The sequence below is a fragment of the Anarrhichthys ocellatus genome, unplaced genomic scaffold (genome assembly GCF_004355925.1).
Source record: "Anarrhichthys ocellatus isolate YVR2014 unplaced genomic scaffold, GSC_Weel_1.0 scaffold14, whole genome shotgun sequence".
In the NCBI taxonomy this organism is placed as follows: Eukaryota; Metazoa; Chordata; class Actinopteri; order Perciformes; family Anarhichadidae; genus Anarrhichthys; species Anarrhichthys ocellatus.
The window spans coordinates 950,059-969,948 of record NW_022280044.1 but is presented as its reverse complement, the minus strand read 5'-3'; the positions used below and the strand labels follow the sequence as shown (position 1 = coordinate 969,948).

The 19,890-nt window shown below is 42.0% G+C and overlaps 1 protein-coding gene across 5 annotated transcripts in view; it reads right to left on the bottom strand.

The window, feature by feature from the left end:
• Positions 1–19,890, bottom strand: part of runx1t1 (RUNX1 partner transcriptional co-repressor 1) — a 56,649-nt gene that overhangs the window by 13,843 nt on the left and 22,916 nt on the right. For 4 of the 5 annotated variants that reach the window (XM_031853644.1, XM_031853646.1, XM_031853645.1 and 1 more), the window contains exons 2-5: positions 10,048–10,185; positions 7,815–8,056; positions 5,347–5,436; positions 1,308–1,489 (exon numbers count right to left, since the gene is read on the bottom strand). In XM_031853644.1, the coding sequence (XP_031709504.1) occupies positions 1,308–1,489; positions 5,347–5,436; positions 7,815–8,056; positions 10,048–10,185 (652 nt within the window). Of the gene's footprint in view, positions 1–1,307; positions 1,490–5,346; positions 5,437–7,814; positions 10,186–19,890 lie in introns of those variants that run through there. The other variant, XM_031853650.1, reaches the window with a different exon arrangement.

The window sequence follows — 19,890 nt, the reverse complement described above, 5'->3', positions numbered from 1 at the left end:
CACACACACACACACACACACACACACACACACACACACACACACACCTTTTCCCCTAAGCTCACTCCCCTAAGCACTAGACGGCCTGCAAATATGCAGGTATTACAGAAAAAGTCTGCCTATCCGACTGTTGGGGGGAAAAGAGAGGTGAAAATTATTAATATTGCTTTTGGCATTTTTGTCCCTCAGCAAATATAAAAAGTACATTTTCCTCTCCCCTGCCTGTATTAAAAATTTTAGACCACAGGAGAATTACTCTTTATTTCAAAAGACCATGCACACATTGTCCTCAAAGCACTGGCACAAACTCACCACAGTGCACACACACAAATGTTCGCAAACTTCTGTTCAAGAAGTTAAAAATGCTTATTAATGTTGAATGGAAGAATATGTGTACGGGTGTGATTCGTGTAAAGCCAATTTTGGCCGAATATGCATGCCAAGCTATATACTGTGTAGATGCTGATGGTATTTTTTTGTTGTATTGCAGCTCTACCAAAAAAAGTGTACGTTATTGGACTGGGAAAGAGCCACAGTCTTGAACATGCAGACATGCTTGGCGTTGGGCTTGCGGGTTTTGTGTTTGTTTCTTTTTCTGCTGCTCTGGGGAAGACTGTTGGAGAGATGACTATAGGTTTTTAGTGCTGTGTGTTCCTGGACGGCACATCTTAGTGCTTGTCCATTAGAGCAGAGAACATTGAGTCATTACCAAAGTCTGTGACAACAAACGGATGTAATGATTTGGCTGGGGTGGGGGGTTGAACTGATGCAGAGAGAGAAATACACACACGCAGGCACACTCTGTGTACTCACACACCCAATCAACCATGGAAGTCAATGGTAACTTACACAGAATACACATTCACACACATTCACACTTTCCATTAAGGCACAACTGTCTGCCTTCCTTCCATTTGTTTGTGTGTGTGTGTGTGTGTGTGTGTGTGTGTGTGAGAGAGTGTGTGTGTGTGAGGGAGGAGGGGGGGGGGGGTAGCCTCTCCTCAGTTCTGGCCCATTAAGAGCAGGAGCCGGGAGCTGAGATGTCCAACGGAGCACGTCATGAGGCACACTGACAGACACTTCCCATACATGAACACATCACACTATTGCCCTGCATTGGCTAAGCTTGTTCCTGTGGAGCATTGTATGGGTTCATGGATAAGCAGGCAGTCTAAAAGGGATTCATGTATGAGATCAAATAACAGAGTAAAAAAACTCAGCTGCTTTAATGTTTGGAGCTGGTAAATGCATGAACCAAATCAGTCCCATACCGTCAAACTAGTGTTCTGACTTTCTAATTCACCCACCTGTCTGGTGTCCTTCTCTTGCCGTTCTCGTTGACGTCCAGCAGGAGTTCAGAGGAGTCCACTGGGGAGGTGGTGCTGGTGTCCAGGAGCAGCTGCTCATGCTGGGCCAGGTACTGAGCTGGGTTCTGCTTGGCCAGCCTGGCACAGTGCAGCAGCTCCCTCTGAAGGAGCGGCAGGTTGGCCTGCAGAAGGAAACGTCACTGTATTACCAGAGGAAATGTAACATTTGTTCTGGATGTTTTAGACAAGAATATAAATATCACATCTGCCTTTTTGCCTGTAAAAAAATGACTCGCTCAGTCACTCACTCTTCTTTCTGAGATGCTCTCTGTTAGTTTTTTGGCTAATTTGGGAAACAATTACAAAATCTGTCAGATTCTGAGCTGAGCTGTTTTTACTACTTAAATAAATGTATTTTGTAGGAAAAACATACTAATGAAGATTCAGAACTGCATAAAACAATAAAATCACTTTATCCCAAAAGAGAAAATATGCAGCTGGAATATTCAAGTTCTACTCATGTGCTAAATATAATATAGTATAAGTTGTTGATAATTAAATTACAACAAAGATAAATTCAAACAGATTGATGCATCTCTTAGATCTGAAACAAAATGTAACGCTCATAAAGCACATACAAATATGATGTTGTGATAAAAGCTTTTTCCCATCTTTTCATACCAAAAGCACCAATTTGAAATAACAAGAGGCCCATTTCTTCCATGTCATCTGACCCCTGTTTGCTTATTACCACTGAACCACCACCACTTCCTGTGACTCAGAGTGCATTAACACCCAAAAGGTTTCTCCATGGCATATACATTGTTTTTCTCAAATATATATAAAGAAACAGCAGCTATTTTCCATCTCTTTGACATAACAAGGGGGTATGCTTTCTTCTGTGGGTCATGCAGGTATGTGCGCGCAGACTTCAAAGACATCTGATGGGGTGCGTTTTTGAAGCAAGAAGATGAAAGTGTTTCGTCAGGCTGGTTCAGAATGAGAGTGGGGACTATTTTAGCGAGGTACATCACATCTCTTTAAGTTTTATGTCTGTTAATCTTTGTTTTGTCCTCAATAACATAATCTCTCTCCAAGTCTCATGCTTTGTTGTTTCCTTTCCCTATTTTTTTCGTTTCATAATCTAAAGGCTTTCATTCGCTCTGTCATTCCTCCCGTCCTACATTAGCTCACGAATTTGCTTCCGTTTCTTTGACCATTCAGTCTTGTCCTTGCCAACTGCATACAGAAATAATACTTGCAAAACACAACCATGATTTGTTTAGTGGGATTTATATTTCATAATCATACAAAATCCCTCTCCAGTAATTGGCTGCAGTAAAAGAAATGCCAAGCGCTGGCCTTCGCTTTACCTGCCCGAGTTAATGGTCCGTTAATAGTTTATGATCGTAATTACCCTCTGAAAGAAAGAGCATAAAATAGATTGCTTTGACCCTGGTGAACTCATCTTTCATTAATTAGAGGTCATCCTAATTGCCAGAGATGGGGGATGCATTAACAAAAAGTCTGAGTCAAGAAATGCAGACCATTGAAGAGACCGGATCATTTTTCATATGACAAAGTAAGGCGATTTGCTTCTGTGCAGTTATGGTAACCAACATCTGCACTTGCATAAAAGGAAAATTCCAAGTAGTGTTCAGCAGCCACAGCTAAAATCTGCCCGGGATGATTTATTGTGAAAATACTGGATTTGTCATTTTGTCAAACGATGCCAAAAAACTATTCAGAATATGCCACATTCAGGATATACTGCACTTCATCAACTTTCTGTTTCTGTGTAATTTGCAGTTAAAGGAGAATCTAGGAAACGTGTTTATTGTCCTATTTAAATGATTTCCTGTCATGACTTTCTCTCTCTCTCTCTCTCTCTCTCTCTTTAGGTAAATGTGTTTACGCCTCTGCCTCGAAGCACTCCTCTCACTTCATCACGACACCAGAAAAACAAAACACTAGGGAGTTAAAAAAAAAAGCTCAACTTTAACTTGAAACTAGAGAAACACTGTTACTCTGTGAGCCTGTTGTCTTGTGTTGCGGGCGTCCCGCCAACTCATCACGTCACTGGCGCTGTGTGGTTTATGATTGCCTCCTTCCAGTAAAGAGTCCCAACCAATTTGCGGTTTAGTATTAAGAGAAGGGGAAAGGAATTGAGTGGGTTTGGGTGGAGGTGGGGGAATTGGAGGGGTCGGCTTGGTCTAACATTAACGTAATGAAAAACTCTGAGCCCTGACGCGCATTGTTGCAGCTGTGCTTCGACGCACCTATAAAAGCTTCCCTACACTTCCAACTGCTCTCTGCTACCATATGGTAGCGGGCATTAAAGGCTCTGCAGTGGCAAGACACTAAAATTAGACTGGGGATAGAGAGAGGCAGAGAAGGAGTGGTGGAGGGAAAAAAAAAAGAGTTGCATCTTTGATTCCACAGCCATCCCAGTGATACACTAACCATCTGGCGAGGAGAAGGAAAGGGAAGGAGGGACTGGAGGATGGATAGATGGGGAACAGTAAACAGAAACAGCATAGGGATAAAGACAGAAAGATATGGAGGGAGAACAAATGAGAAGGTGAGGCAAAGCAGAAAAATATGAACGCAACTACAATAAGGGAGTGATGGGGAAAAGGGCACAGGGAGGACACCAAGTCCCTGTTAGTGTTGTTAACAGCCAGTAACAACGATTCTAGTGGGACCAATTCCACATCCACTCAGGACCATAGTGGATAATATAGGCTTGTGAATGTCAACTCACACATGCGCACATCTGCAAATGCACCCATGCATACACACAGCATAAAGTATGAATGGACTGTCTTGTTTTCACAAATAACATTTACCTCGTGCCTGTCACTCAGACACAAACAGGTAGAGCAGGGGAGGGCGGGATAAATAAGGGATGGGGAATAGATAACGAGGAAGAAGTAGGCAGATGAATCCAGAATAGGATGGAGGGGGGAAGAGAAAGGAATAAGAAAAAACAAAGCGAGAAAACAAAACAGAGCCTGTAATAGAAACAAATGAGCTTTATGTTAAATGTCATGCGTGTCTCTGCTCTCCGTCTCTCAGTTGCACACTGATATTGATCTCGGCTTCACCTACACCCCATTACATGATCTAAACTGCTGCTGCACAGTACATCCCTCAATATAAACCCCCAGACCCATTTGTCCTCTTTGACTACCAAAACAAATCATACCGCCGACACCACCAGTGTTGCCTCCAGACTGCTGTAGTTCCTCAATTCCTGTAGACACTTACAATATGGACCTATCTGACACGAACAGCCCAAATGTACAGAAATGGACACTATTTCACCTGTAGATACAAACAGAAAATCCAACCATCCCTCTTAATTTTCATCTCCCAGACTGGAATAAAGAGATGAGAGCTGTGCCGTTGTGATTGAAAATAGGTGACCGGTGACAAATGGGCCGAAAAAAGGGCACAACTGGATGCTTAAAAGAGGGTTAATATGCCATGCTAATGGCTGGAAATGGGAAATACTTGCTAAAAGTGTGGCTTTAGTGGGATGAGGAATCGATGACAAAGACAGCCTCAGAGAAAGTGGTGGAGGCTGGAGCACATGAAAGGAGACGTTGTTCTCAGGTCACATGCACAGCCATTGTGCTCTGTACACGTTAAGCAAGTTTCTTAAAAACAATAACAACAACAAAAAACTTGTTCCATTTCAAATATTGCACAGGAAAATTACAGCCTGAACAAAGTTGCAAACCTTAAACAGAGTGAACCTAAGAGAGTGAGATCAGCCTCAGTATTGACAAGATATTGACAGAATGAGCAAGAGGAAAAAAAAGATGATGTGAGACACAGAATGAGAGAGACTGTACTTAGTGAAATTGCAGAGAAACTGAGGAAGAAGAAATGAAGAAAAGAGAGGGATAAAGAGAGGGAGAAACACACAAGTATGCACATCTGGATCTGGGCTGGCTATAAGTTTTCCAGAGTAGGTCGATCAGTCAGGGAGGCAGGCAAACCTTCCGTAGCAAATGCATATTTAAATATCTACCTTCAGAAAGGGTATGACAAAAGGTCGCAGAGGGAAGTTGGTGGCTTCTTGGAGCTTGGAGTGGAATTCTTCGATGGTAAGCGTGGAATTCTGGAGGAGAGAGAGAAACAGAGAGAAAACACATGAATCCATGTGGAAGGCATTAAGTGAAAATATTACTTATTGGAAGCTAAGCTGTATCCTGGCCTGGAGTGAATGTTTCGGGTTTTGTAATAGGAAGCATATGGGTAGGCCGCAGTGAAAAGACCCACAGAAACAAAGACACACATCTCCTTCAATTAACAAAACAAATACACATGCAGGAGTCACATCATCAAAAAAATATGCTGCATGAGGAAGAATTGTGCCTCATTTTTTAAAATCAAAAATTCAGTTTTTGAACATGATCGGCTAATTTAAAAACAACAAACTTTTAAGAGCAGTTGAATTGTCTGTTTTCAAATTAGCTCAGATCTGCTTGTTTTTTTATTATGAATCTATATAGAACAATTTAATATTCTAAAGACAACTGTGACATGAAGGAAAATGTGCACATTTCTTGGAGCGCATTCCGTAATATATGTCTATTAAAATAGTACATTTATTTCAGTTTTGAACAGGATATTGTGAATCTCACTTCTTTGATTAAAGAAGCTTTGATTTGAGCCTCCTTGTATCATCACAGGGGGCGTGATCTTTTTCCCTTCTTCATTGCTTTTTTTTGTTTCCATTACTTTGACATTCATTTGGATGTTTGCACACATATTTTCTGTTGTATACGTGTACATGGATGACACCCTCGTCCTTATCAACACAGTACATGAGCCTGACACACTTGTGCCATAATGCTGCACGCCTGTGCCCTCCCTCGATCAGTGCCAACCAAATAACTGCCTGGCTCTTTTCACAGACCAGATAAGACCAAGGTGACCAAAATACATTATGGACCATGCAGGAAAATGAGGACAGAGAGGGTGTAATATATTTAGTGGGAGAGGGTATTTGTGTCGTTTCTGTGTGGTTGCAACCAGGAGGGAGTGTATGTTTGGAGCAGTGGGGGGGTCCGGTGGGTTATACGTTTCAGTTTGTCAACACCAAAACAAAGTCTCGCCTATAACTCACATTAATGACTGACAAGACAGCCGTGACACTATTTGAAATTTTCTACATGAACTATTCCCACGATGCAGAACAGAGAGAAAGAGTGAAAAAGAGAGGAGAAAGACGAGAGCGTGCACATGGGAGAAGTATCTCCTCCATAACAAGCATAAATACAAACAAAGGGGGAAAAAAGCAAAAGAATCAAGCGAGACGAAGAAAAAAACATAAAAAAGCAGCAGATACCATTTTTCCTCCCCACACTCTCTGTGTTATTTCCCAGACCTGGATTTTGTTACATTCAGCCTTACATCTGTTCACCCAGATTGCGTAGGGGCTGTTCTTGACAGCTAGTGAAACCTCCTGAGTCTCCCTCTCCCCAGCACACAACTAGCTAATTAACGGTGTCACTCTTTTCAATAAGGCAAGGGGAGGGACAGAGAGACAGTGAGCTAGAGAGGAAGAGAAGGAGAGAGATATAGTATATAGAGGGGGGGTGTATGTGAGCTAAAACAACACAGGAGAGGCATGTGTATATGTAGACGGTGAGAATAATAAACATAGTGAAGCCAAAAGGAGGCTATGCTCTCTGAGGCTAATTAAAAAAAAATCCTTCCCTCCATCTACTCCGCCTCCTCCTTTCTGCACGACATACAATCACTATTTCTGTATTCCCCTGCTCGTTAACTCAAATCTTCTCAGATCACAAAGACGTGCAGTAGATCTTTAGATTTGCACATGTATTTCATAACACATTCATATAGTGATGTCAGCTAAGCTGGAGAAACACATCTGTCTTATGAAATCTCTGTTGGATAAATGTAGTTTGATGTTTGCAAATTCGAACAAATTCTAATTGCAACACACCTGCACAACCTTAGTGATAAGTGATAATGATGTTAAAGTAACAACTCTAATGTTGCCTCTGGTTTTCCATGTTTTTGTGTGTTGTATTTGAATTTAAATAAGTGCAATGGAAATTCAAGAATGGTCTGATGTTGTTCTTGTTCTCAGAGGACAACAGACGGCCATTGTTTCGTGAGGTATTGTGTCAAGCCTAGAGGCAGAGGTTCACAAATCTCTGTGTTTACTTTATACTTACGCCTGGAGGACCAGATGGGTGAAGTTTCTGACATAAGAAAATAAAAGCAAACCTTGAAGAAATACCCCTGAGGTTTTTATAATCAGTGATAAGTATTTCAAAGTATTTTAACAAAACCTGACACTATTTAAAATGTTTGATTCAGTAAACTCATTCCATCTGCTATTTCAGGCATGCTGAACAAATGCTAGGAATTATTCTCAAATCATTTCTGTTAACTATAGGCCCGGTGTCAATTTTCCACTCCATGAGCCCTATGAGCTAAAGCTCATACACAGAAGCCACTCACCACTAGTCCGAGCACTAATGTGCGGACCCGCTCGCCGATTTCAGGTGAGATATCGTTGCCAAACTGCTGTAGAGTTGTGAGGAAGCGCTTGAGCTTGCTGAGCTGCCGGGCGCCGCAGGCCGGCGGCAGCTGCTGGTTGGCCAGCGAGGATGAGGAGGAGGAGCTAGGACCATTGCTGTAGCCGTTTGGAGGAGATGGAGCACCGTTGAGCGCCGTAGGAGAGTGGCTGCTGCCATTGGTTACTGTTTGAGACAAAAAAATAGCATTGAGAGAAAGACACATTCCATTGGGCAAAGTAGCACTGCATTCACTCTTTCTATATGCAAATCACCAAAACAATCACCTAAAATCCCTGACTTTACCTTGAACAAACACCAACAAAGGAAATAACATACGTCAGCTTCACTGAGACCAAACCAGTGATTTGGAATGATTTACATTCCCCTTGAAAACATTCACAATCCTCAACATTTGTTTCCAATCATCGCGGCTCCTTTGATACTTTGCGGCATCTCAGAAAAAAAGATATTTCTGCATTTGGAGACATGTTGCCTCTCTGCACCTCCTTCTCCCTTTCCCTTCCTCCCAGCAGTCTAAACAAGCAGGGACAGTGTGACCCCCCCCCTGTCGTGCCAGAGCATGGGAGCAGCGTGTGTTTGTGTGTGCGCATGTGTTGGGGGAGTTGGTGTACAAAGAGATACAAGGCGGCATAAAGCTTTCTCACTAATGAGATTAGGTTTTGACTAGCAATCCACTCACTCCCCCTCTGGCTGCCGTCCAAAGCCGCCACTGTAAAGAGAGAGACGAGATACTCAAACTGCATCTGGTAACAATTACGTCGGGTGGAAATCAAAGCATACTGCTTTGTTAAAACCTTCGGCATGCGTAATGAGAGAGCTGGGCCTTTCCTCCCTCATTGCACAGAAGCCCCGATGTTAATTGCGGAGTGAGAGCGTTTGCAACAGACACAGAGAGAGACAGACAGACAGATCGAGAGAGAGAGAGGGAGAAAGTAAATGCTAAAGATAAAGAAAGGGAGGATAAGTGATTGAAAGAGAACAAAATAATGCCTCTGGAGCAGAGAACCAGCACTACTAACGCCAAATTGAGCACTCTGAGCATTTTGAACCGCAAGGCCTTTGATTCTTTGATTCTAGTGCTCTTCATGCAAGTGGTTAAGTGTGTACTTCTAAGTAAATACTAGGGTGTAATTTGCTCGTCACAGGCTATGTGAATGCCCTGGCAAAGCTCCAAGGGTTCGTAAGCTTGGGTGTTAATGAACTTGTTAGGGGAGTTGTTTGGAATGAGTGCAATTTGGGAGGGCTCCATACAACTTGTTACGGAGGTCTTACGATGTGATGGCTTTTCAAGTTTTTCATTTGGGGGTTTTAGCCATGCATATTGCGACTGTCTTTCCATGTATGAGCGCATGCATATCTGCTCTGTTTCAAAGTGTTGCTGTGTATATTTTCCATGGGTGACTTAAAGGTACAGTGTGAAGGTTTTGGCGGCATCTAGCGTCTGCAAGACTGCAGCAACTTGAGCGGCAGAGTGCAAAACCATGTAAATGCAGTACACTGTACTATAGTTGCACTCTGTAGTTCAAGTTCGGAGTAATACGGCAACTTTAGGTAACGTGAAAATGTGTAAGGCTCTCGCTAGAGCCAGCGATTGGTTTGTCCATTTTGGGCTACTAAGAAAACACAACAATTCTTAGTTATAGGTGATTATACACTAATACGTTGTGAATATCATATTCCATTTCTGCTCAAATATATCCCGAAATGCTACACACTGTACACCTTTAAGGTGGAATTATACTTATGCGTCTGATGTAGAGCGATCAGTCTGGAATATATTCAGATTCAGCATCACTTCAACCACCAATGTATTATGTAGGGATGCACTAACCCAACTCTTCCAACTCTGCCAATACCGATGCCACTATATCACAACTCAATGTATTTGCTGATACCAAGTATTGATCTAATACTATCGTAGTGCTCTCTTTTCCCAAAATTGAAACGTGTATACCACACTGCATGGAACTTCGAACACGAGGTCAAGGATGCTGTGGCACTGACAACCAAGTCTGCTAGTCTGCTGTGACTATGATGTCACTGATACTGGACCACTACTGTTTTTAGACCATTGAAGAGCCAATTGCAATAGATGATGTACTTCAGTTGCTACACCATAACCCCTTAACCCACAACAACCTGACTTTACTCACATGTGGTGGGGGTGTAGGAGCTATTACGGGGTGCTCCTTGCGTGCTGGGTGGGGGAGGCATGGTAGGGGGGGTCAACCTGGACTGTGTCTTGACGTCCGCAGGTGAGTCGGGCATGGTGGAGCGCTTCCCAGTACGATCTGAGGGAGGACAAAGGGAAAAGTTGTCATGACATACTTAAAAATAACATGCTGATGGCTTGACACAGAAAATAAAGTAAGCTCGGGGCAACATATTCCACAAAGACCGATACCAAAATTTGGGCATAAACAGCAGCAGGATTTTATTTGTTAAGAAAGTGCCTGTGAGGTGGGCCAGACAAGGCTAGTTCTGGTATTAGATGGCTCACCACATCATATGTCTGGCCACCATGACATGTTGCAGATGCTCAGGCTGTCAGATGAGGAATGATAGGGTGAGAAAGGAGAGACTCACAGACAGACACCCGAGAGAGGGGCGTAAATCTGCCGCGGGTACGGGTCTCATTCCACCACCATCTGTGCCAACCTGCATGCCCGCTGTACAGAACGGTGACACAGTACCTTCCTCCCCTGCTAACAACTGCAGTGCTCATTACACACACACACACACACACACACAGACATACACACACACACACAGCCCTAAAGCTTGTACCTCTGGATACTATATTCACATCTGTTCAGGACTGGAACAATGAACTAATTTAAGATGACAAATACACAACACAAACTATCAGATCTTAACTTGTTTTTTTACATTTGATATTCTGTGATAATTGTGACAGAAATAACACCTTAAAATAAAATCAGCCAGATCATATCGTATCGTACTCTACGACTTCAAAGTAATTATCAAAGATAAAACTTTATTCAAAAACAAAACATTGTCTTTGATGACATGCCTATTTTCACCTAATACATGTTGCTTTGTGCTCAGCAGATAACTGACCATGTCTAATGTATGAGAGCGACAACAAGAGATTATCAATGTCTTGCACTAGCTGTGAGGGCTTAGCCCATATTGTGCAGGATAAGCTACACACCTTCCCTCAGCAATAGCATTGACACAGAGTCAACAGACTGTTATCAACTGTCTCTGTGGCACATTGTGAAGGGGAGATTGTAAAATGAGAGAGAGGAAGGAGGGTGGAGGGAGAGAAGAGAAAAGAGAGCGAGGGGAGGGGGAAGGGAGGGGCAGCAAAAGAAACAAAAGTACTATCTGTGACATTGGGAATATATAGCTGGATTCATGAAGTGGATGCATGTGCTTTGACTCAAAGACACACACACAGGCACGGTAAAGGCACACACAGTCTGTAATTAGGGTGGTGCATGTTCAGGAAACAGGGTGGTCCCTGTCACACAGTTGTCTCAAGACCCTTGAGTGTGTTAATGTGTTTTTGCATGATAAATATGCCAACTATTACTTGAAACTCCTGAGAATGAGCGGCCACGGTACCGAGTGCAACCCATGAAGTTGAGAAATACAGATATTTCAGGATTGTCTATTCATAGAAAATATTAATGTTATACTGTTTTTGAAAAAAACTTCACTCTAGTCTACAATATCATGCTTCATATCGTTGGAAACTAGAAATTCCGAGCTATCTAATGTACCCGAAAACACACAGCGGTTAAATCTATGTTCTCATCTCATAGGAACATATAGATCCTTCGTAAAGCACTGTGGGCGTTGTCATTCTCCATTTATCTGCCTGTATAGCATGGAGCTCTACTGTCATGTGAATATTGATCATATTAATAGTGTTTGTAACTATTTCAATGTTGTGGTGGTAGTTATGTTATTGGTAACATCGCTATATGGAAATAAATAGTCTTTTGAACTAAAACTCACAGTAAAGTAAATAAGTATGTACACCGTAGATATGGCCAGAACACTGAGGCCCCCTGGGCATATCCAGTGTATTTTCATCAGTTGCAAATGAAATCAAAGAGTAGGAGAAGACATTCAGTTGCATCATTGTCTATTGGATCTGAAATTAAGATTTTATACTAGGCAAGGTAAAAAATCTTATAATTTTCCTTCATTGCTTCTCCATTTTCTTTGGAATGGAAATGTAGTTCAGTTTTTTTTATAATGGATTCATATTTCTTAGCTTCCTACCTTTGAAAGGAGACCAGATATATGCATATAAGCCCTATGGTGGGAGAGCTATTTCTAACTCATTTTGGGTGTGTATTTTTAGGAGTTTTTTTTTCCGAGGAATGGAGCTAGGGGGTTAGGAGGTTAATCTTATATTTTACATGTAACTTTGCATATTTTTCCCTCAGTGTTTGTGTGTAAATACAGTACAGACTATATAAATGTTAGTGTTCCTCTGCACCGACTGTTTGGATCCATAGTGTTAAGTTTAGGTGAAATGAAAGAGAAATACTGATGTGAGAGAGACGGGATAGCCAAAGCCTGTTAGCTAGTGCCAAGCCTCAGTTACACTGTGGCTCACTGCTGCCGAGGTGCACTGTGACTAAGTATTTTAGTCACGCTAGCTCAGCTTTAGCAGGCAGGCGAGTGAGAGATGGAGACGTCACTGAAATTGTAAATAGAGAGGGCTCCATAGCCCCATTTCAAATAAGTAGAGGGGACGTGATGTAAATGAATGAAACAATCACAAGAATATACAACATATAAATACGTAGTGAAAGCTTTATGACCAGTGACATGTTCAGGAGCAGTAGCTTCTTTAAGCTTTAAAGGTTTACTGAGAAGAACGGAGACATACAAGAATCAAACAAGAGCCTTAAATCCACACTAGCTCCCAAAGGTTATGCTGCTCGTTATTTCCAATCGCACTGAAATGATTTGAACTAACTTACTGACTGACGCCTAACTGGTACACTGACATTTATGCCAGCAATGTGCTGTTATCAAGATGATCCCTTGTTTTTAAACGTTCTCTAGCTTCCAAAGATCCTCAAGGCAAACTGATCTCAACCTATGCAGTCAGACACTGTCAGCAGAGAGGAGAGGAAGAGTAAAGCATCCTCACATCCCCCCGACAGGTCACACATCTACCTACTAACCACAGATGACTGTCCCTCAGTAACCATGCACACTCCATGCTGTCCTAAGTCACTGGGAAGGTTGGATTTTTCCCAGCACACTGGCACAGAGACTTTTAGGTGTAGACTGAAAACCAGAGCTAAAAACTTTTAGTGTTACTTACTGGAATAGATTCAGTTTGGGCTGAATCTTACACATTCTAAATTTAAATTCAAGTTGCTCTGCTTCTCAATGCAGTGAGGTAGAGCAAGTAGAAAAAAGAAAAGGTTCACTTTACTTTTGAAGCAAAATGGGTCTACAATGTAGTGTTGGACAATGGCAATAAATTGAACCTGGAACAAAGGAGGATTTGATTAAAATGAAGCTAACACAGGATACATTGCAGAGAGCAGCATGAATAGATACAGAGTAGAGATTAGTGGAAAAAAAGCTGACTGATTAGAAAAGCAGAGAATAAGAGGACTGGAGGTGAACAAAGAGTCAATGTGAAGAGAGAGATTGACAAACCTTTAACTGTCTAGTCACTGCACTGCATTTCTGCTAACTGTCTCTCTCTCTCTCTCTCTCTCTCTCTCTCTCTCACACACACACACACACTCACTCACACACACACACACACACACACAGACACACACACACACACACATACAACCTGTCTCTCCATTCTGCCGGCCTGGCCAGACTGCAAAAGGTTTACTACTCTAATTTCACCACAGTAAAAAAGTCTGGACCTGACTATTTATTTTATAAACTCAGGATATAGTAGTGTAGCGAGTGGAAACATATAGTCTATGCCTGCCTAAAATATGATCTATGAAAATACAAGGTCATTAAGAAAAGACGGCCGGGTGACAGGACCCAAGGTAATTCATCATTTTCCAGTCAAACACAAAGACCTAACATGTATAATGAGCCCAAGTGAAAAAGAAAGAAGTTACCATATCACACATGGTTGTGCTTATCCTGTTTCACTGAAGCTTTGAGCTCATGCTTTCCATAGTTCAGTGTATTGGCTTTTCTAATTGTGTGGTCATTTCTGGGCCAAGTTGACATTGATCTATTGTTAGATAGTAGGACGTCCAATTAGGGTCCATTATCTTATAATAACCGCAATCTTTGTGACTAGATAGGGGGATTGGATAATGTAAATGACTCATTTCGTCACAATGGAATTTGAAAGCAGCTTGACCTGCAGTGCAAAGCATACCATATAAATCTTTTGGTTCATTTACATTAATGTGGGGTCTTTTAAGAGAGGACTGGAGCATAATTTTCTAGGGTAATACTCATATAGAAGGAACAGAAAAGCACTTTTCTTAACATTAAAAATTAGTTCACAGTAAAAACTTCAATAGGAGGCACAATGTAAAATACATAAAGAGGGAAAAATGCACAACAGTCTGGACTCCAGATCCACCTGAACTCCTGCATGGCCCTGCGGGCCTCCGGCAGTATGAAAAGATGAGTTTAGTTACAGGTTTGTAATTGGGGATTAGCACCGAGGTCAATGTTTTGATTGGATGGCAGTAGTCGGGTGGAGATGAGAGAAACATAAACCGTGAAAGCATTTGAAACTCTGCAGTCCCTCAGGGAAAAAGATGAAAGATAAAGAATGAATTAGTGTGAAATTCGTGTACACAGCAAACACATGCGTGCATCCAGGCCATAACGGTCTCTCTCTCTCACACATGCATACAGTCCACCTCCCCCTCAACACACACACACACACACACACACACACACACACACACACACACACACTTACACACCTACACCTACACACACGCCATTTACAAACAGCGTCTTCTCTGTTTCTGATTTGATTGAGAGCACTGCAAAGCATATGAGCACAATAAAATCAATGTCTTCATACTAACCAACGAGGGCTGCACCCAACCATTCGCTCTGCACTCACTATGCTACTTGAATCAATGGCAATACTCCCTCCACAAGGTAATTTACCCAGTCTCTGGGAAAAATACAAATAAATCTTACAGCTGAGGCATGTTATTGAAAACAGCTCACCCCACACAACTGTGTGCCGTTGATTTTCATGAGCAAACATGGCATGTACTGTATATTTTAGAATAAAAAATGTGCAGACAACAGTCAGACAAGCCCTCATTTTATTACAGCAATAGAGCAAGGCTGAACAATAGTAAGTGCTCGCTAACTCATACATAATTCAATTCAAAAAGCACCACCTGAACACGCAACCTTAAACAACCTTGAAAACAAAGTCTCCTTCAGCCTAATACGTCTGTTAAAAGTTAATGGCTGAACTTAATGCACATCTATTGTTCATTTATTAGCCAGTTGCATATTGCAGGCGAAGCAGCAGATCTGTGGCCGGCCGATGGATGGTATCCCAAGACTGGACAGGTATTGATGTGCTGAGCATTAATGGAACGGGGCGATGAGTGCTTTGACTTTGCCTAACTCACTTTACGACTTCTCAGAAGTGCTGTTGTCCAGGAATTAATGGATTGAAGAGGGTGAGGACGGTTGTGGAAGAGGCAGCAATTAGCTATAAAAGAACAGAAGAGCCTCTCAAATGTGTGTTGATTCACTCGTGCACTCTATGAAGGCAGAGGTGCCAAACCTATTGATGATCATGCTTATGGATGACGGTGATTAATGTCCCACAACAGCCACTTGCTGCGTGGTTTTATCTAGAGAATCATAAAAGAGCTCTTAGCGCAAATATTTGCAGCTTGGGTGGCCTGAATGAGACTCAAACCCATGAGAATATCAAGGCTTTAGTGATGCCTCATTAAATGTATTTGGTATATTGTTACCCAGTTATCATCTTGTATGTGTCCGAGGTAATTACACTGATATCTGACTGAATTATGAGCTCCCAGGAGGGATGAGGTTGTATTTGCTTTGTCTACATTATGTCGGAATTACACTGATGGCAGAAGTGTCGTTACAATGCGGTGTAGTAAGACATCTTTTGGTATGAACCCCTGTTGCCTATACTTGCATTGTCACGGATGTCTTTGAGCTGTGAGCGGTTCAATCGAAGAATGATGTTTCTTTCTCAGATTGTTTCAGTTTAACAGTTTTTAGACGACTGAATGGGTAAAAGTTATCTGTAATTCACAAGAAAAAATATCAAACATTTGACAAAAGTCACAAAAAAATAAAACAAAATGTTGGAACTGAAATAGGTGGTCTCGCGATCCCTCAGCCGCAGGTTGGTAACTACTTTTTTAAGCATACTCTTAATTATAATTTGAGAATGAAATATAAAAAACACACTTAACCACCCTCACATCTCTCTGAACAAGCTCTCAAAGTTGAAATAACAAAGCAAAAGTTGAATTATTCTTGTAACTTCTTTAATCTCTTTACAATCCATCCCTCTGATTCACAGACCGGTCCTAGAAATGAGGCAGAACCCTGGACTACCACCTGCCACTCACAAGGATGTCTTCACACTTACATCACCCGTTTGCATCGTCCATGATTACGTGATCCTCAATGTTTGCAAAAATATCTCCTTCTTTCTTCGCTTTTCTCCCTCTCACTCGTACCATCTTTCAGCCGAGCTCAAAGAAAGGAGATTTTATCGCCCTGCTGACTTGCGATACGCGCCTTTGCTAAGGTTACATGCAAGTTACATCACTCGCCTAAAACAAGGTTGTTGCAATGAAGTATATCTAGAAGGAACGCGGCCCCTGAGAAACAGTTCAATAAACTACAGAGAGGACTTTGCTACCCCACAACTCAAGGCAAAAAAATACAACATTAAAATCCAGACCTTATACATTTCATCATCGCACACAAAGCTGTGAGGTCATCTTGTATTCAAATCACCTTGTGAAGTGGGAACATCTCCTAACCTTGATACTTTAGATTACACAGAGGCTACAACGACTTCAAAGTCTATCATCAGGAGACAAACAATCTCCGTTATACACTTCATGAGCTGTGTGTGCGGGTTTTTACGTGACTGTATGTAAGCGCTGTGATCGTACAGTTGGAGACTGAAAAAGATGTGATAACAGTGGCAGTAATATGCCACTCGAGAGCACTTCACACAGGCAAATCCCATTCTTCAAAACGACAATGGATTTCAATCACGCTGGGTGAATCTTCGAGAGTTGGCGGCTGTGACATAAACAATTTACGGTGCACTGGTGCCTGTGTGAGCACAAGATTGTAGAAGTCAGACATACGTAGATATCATCATTATAGACTTAAATTGAAAAATGCATGAAGACTGACCCACTTATGCCCTGCACAAACACAGGCAAACATATGATAGACAGGCATAATACCTTCAGCGCACACATTGATATGTAGGTGTAGGTGTAGTGTAGGTGTAGTGAAAACCGTGACGCAATGAAGCCGCAGGAAGCCTATGAATTGAGCACTAATGTCCACGACGTGCCAATGTCTGTGCAAAACGGTGCCTCCGGGTGTGTTATGCCCACACACACATACACACACACATACGCAGCACACTATAATGTGTGAAGAAAGGGAGTGGGACAGATAGGTAATGGAATAGATGAAGCAATACCGAGATGGTTTGATAGTGGCGTGTGGTGATTGCTCTGTGTGCTGGGTGTACAGATGTGGAGAGAGGGAGCAGGGGACACACACAAGAGAGAAATAAAGGTAGAGAGAATGAGACGACGGATGTGTTAAGAGAACACAGTTGAGGGACAGGTGGGGCGATTGAGATTCAGACTGAGTATGCAGAGAAACAAGAGTAATCTATCGGTATGTAAGTGTAGTTACCTCTCTTCTCTTTCCATCATCCCTCTCCTCTAGACCATGCACACACACACACACACACACACACGCACACAAACAGAGCCATTGGGAGCCAGAGGGAGCAGTATGCAGAGCATGTCCCATCAAACTCCACCCGCTTGTCAAGAAGATGTATGGTTGCAACGCCCTACCACAAGCCCACAAACACACAAATACATACACTGACACACAGCTGCAAGGATGCGTGCACAGATTGCAAGCAAAAACAACAACTCTCTCGCTCCCTCGCATACACACAGATCGGATTTCATTTATTTCCCTCCCCAGCAAATGAGGGATACAGAGGAGAGCAGTACCGCCATCAGTGTGTCCCTTTGGATTTCTTTTTTTTCCCCCTCTTTCCTTCTCTCTTTTTCCTCCATCGCTCTCTCTCTCATTTTCTCCATGTTGGTCCCGACTTCACTCGTTCCCACTGCGAACTCTTACTGATGAACACACATTCCTCCTGAAGGCTCCCGTTGACCAGTGGCGTCACCCCGTCTCCCATCAACATAAAGTGATGCAAAGACTTTGGGCACAGTGTGATATAGTTCAATGCTAATTAAAGGTCGACATCAGCCGATTCATATGCGGCGATGGGACGTTTTACAGACCAAATTTTTGTCGACAGAACTGTGCTCCGATATTGGCCGACCGGGATGTACATCACCGTTTTCAATGGACGCTCCAAACATGAACTTGATGTGTATACCTAAAATATATGTTAATGAAAGTTAACTTCATATTCCTAAATAATTAGCATGATGAGGTTGTTGGGTATACTATGGCATTATCAATGTATTAGAGTGAAGATAACTGCTGCTCTGCCAAAAACATGATGTCTCTATGTAGCTAGCAAGCATGGTTGTTATAATTTGGCCTTATCTGATCATTTGAGGGCCACCATTGCTAAAAATAAAAGTGTCCATGTGATTAACTCCCTGATACGGCCTATCAATCAGCTTTCAGCCGTATCCTGGTCCGAACGACCGTTACTATATTGGCCTATAAAAATCCACTATCAGTCACCATCTAATACTAACTGCCGTCTTTTACACATTACTCTATGGGATCAACACTTTGCGCAATCAGATAACAGGTAAAGTTCATCTCTATCACACATCAAACACTCGTGCTGGGCCTTCTCTTTCCTTTTAAACCCATTTAGCTCTTATGGCTGGTAAAACCTTCCAACAACACAAAAGAATATTGTTTGCCGTTTTTCAAACTACCTGAGGAGGCTTCAGTAATATTTATGTAGCCATAATAGTACTGATATAGACAAAGTCATTTGTCACACTGCTTATTAATGATGTATTTTTGTCCTGACTGATGGAGCAGTATAATATGATCCACTTCTCTCAACCCCCAGTCTTATTGTAGAAACACGTTACTTCTGGGACTTACAGTAAGTTGTCTGAAAACGGCTCGCTTACAAGGTAAGAGTTTCTCCTTCAGACCAGCAAATACAGGAGGAATGAAGTTCATAAAAAAGGAATAATTGTAATAATAGTATATGAATACAACTCATAAGAATGAAGGAATATATTCAAAGAATCTGAAGTATCCAGAATGAGTTTTTTCCCCCTTTATCGTGTTTTCAGTTTAAAACGTACTATGTATTCATTCCAGCTAATTGTGACCCTATCTTGCCCTAATATCACACTGTATGTACAGTATAGAGTGAAAAGGTGATGGTACAATACAGCACTAAAGATTTGCAAACAGAGCTGCTCCTGATCAGTGTTGACAGTCCTTAGCGTCTCCCACCATATCTGTATTTTTCTCTCAGCGTAACATCGTGTGTTTACACTTTGTCCAGCCAGAAAAGACATAAGGAGATTTCTCAATCGCACACAAAGGTCTGAACACCATCTGTTTCATCACACAAACATCAACACGCACACGCATGCACATATGCACAAAATTACACAAACTAAACACACAAATCCTGAAAAACACTTCCGACTACACTCATACACACACACACACACACACACACACACACACACACACACACACACACACACACACACACACACACACACACACACACACACACACACACACACACA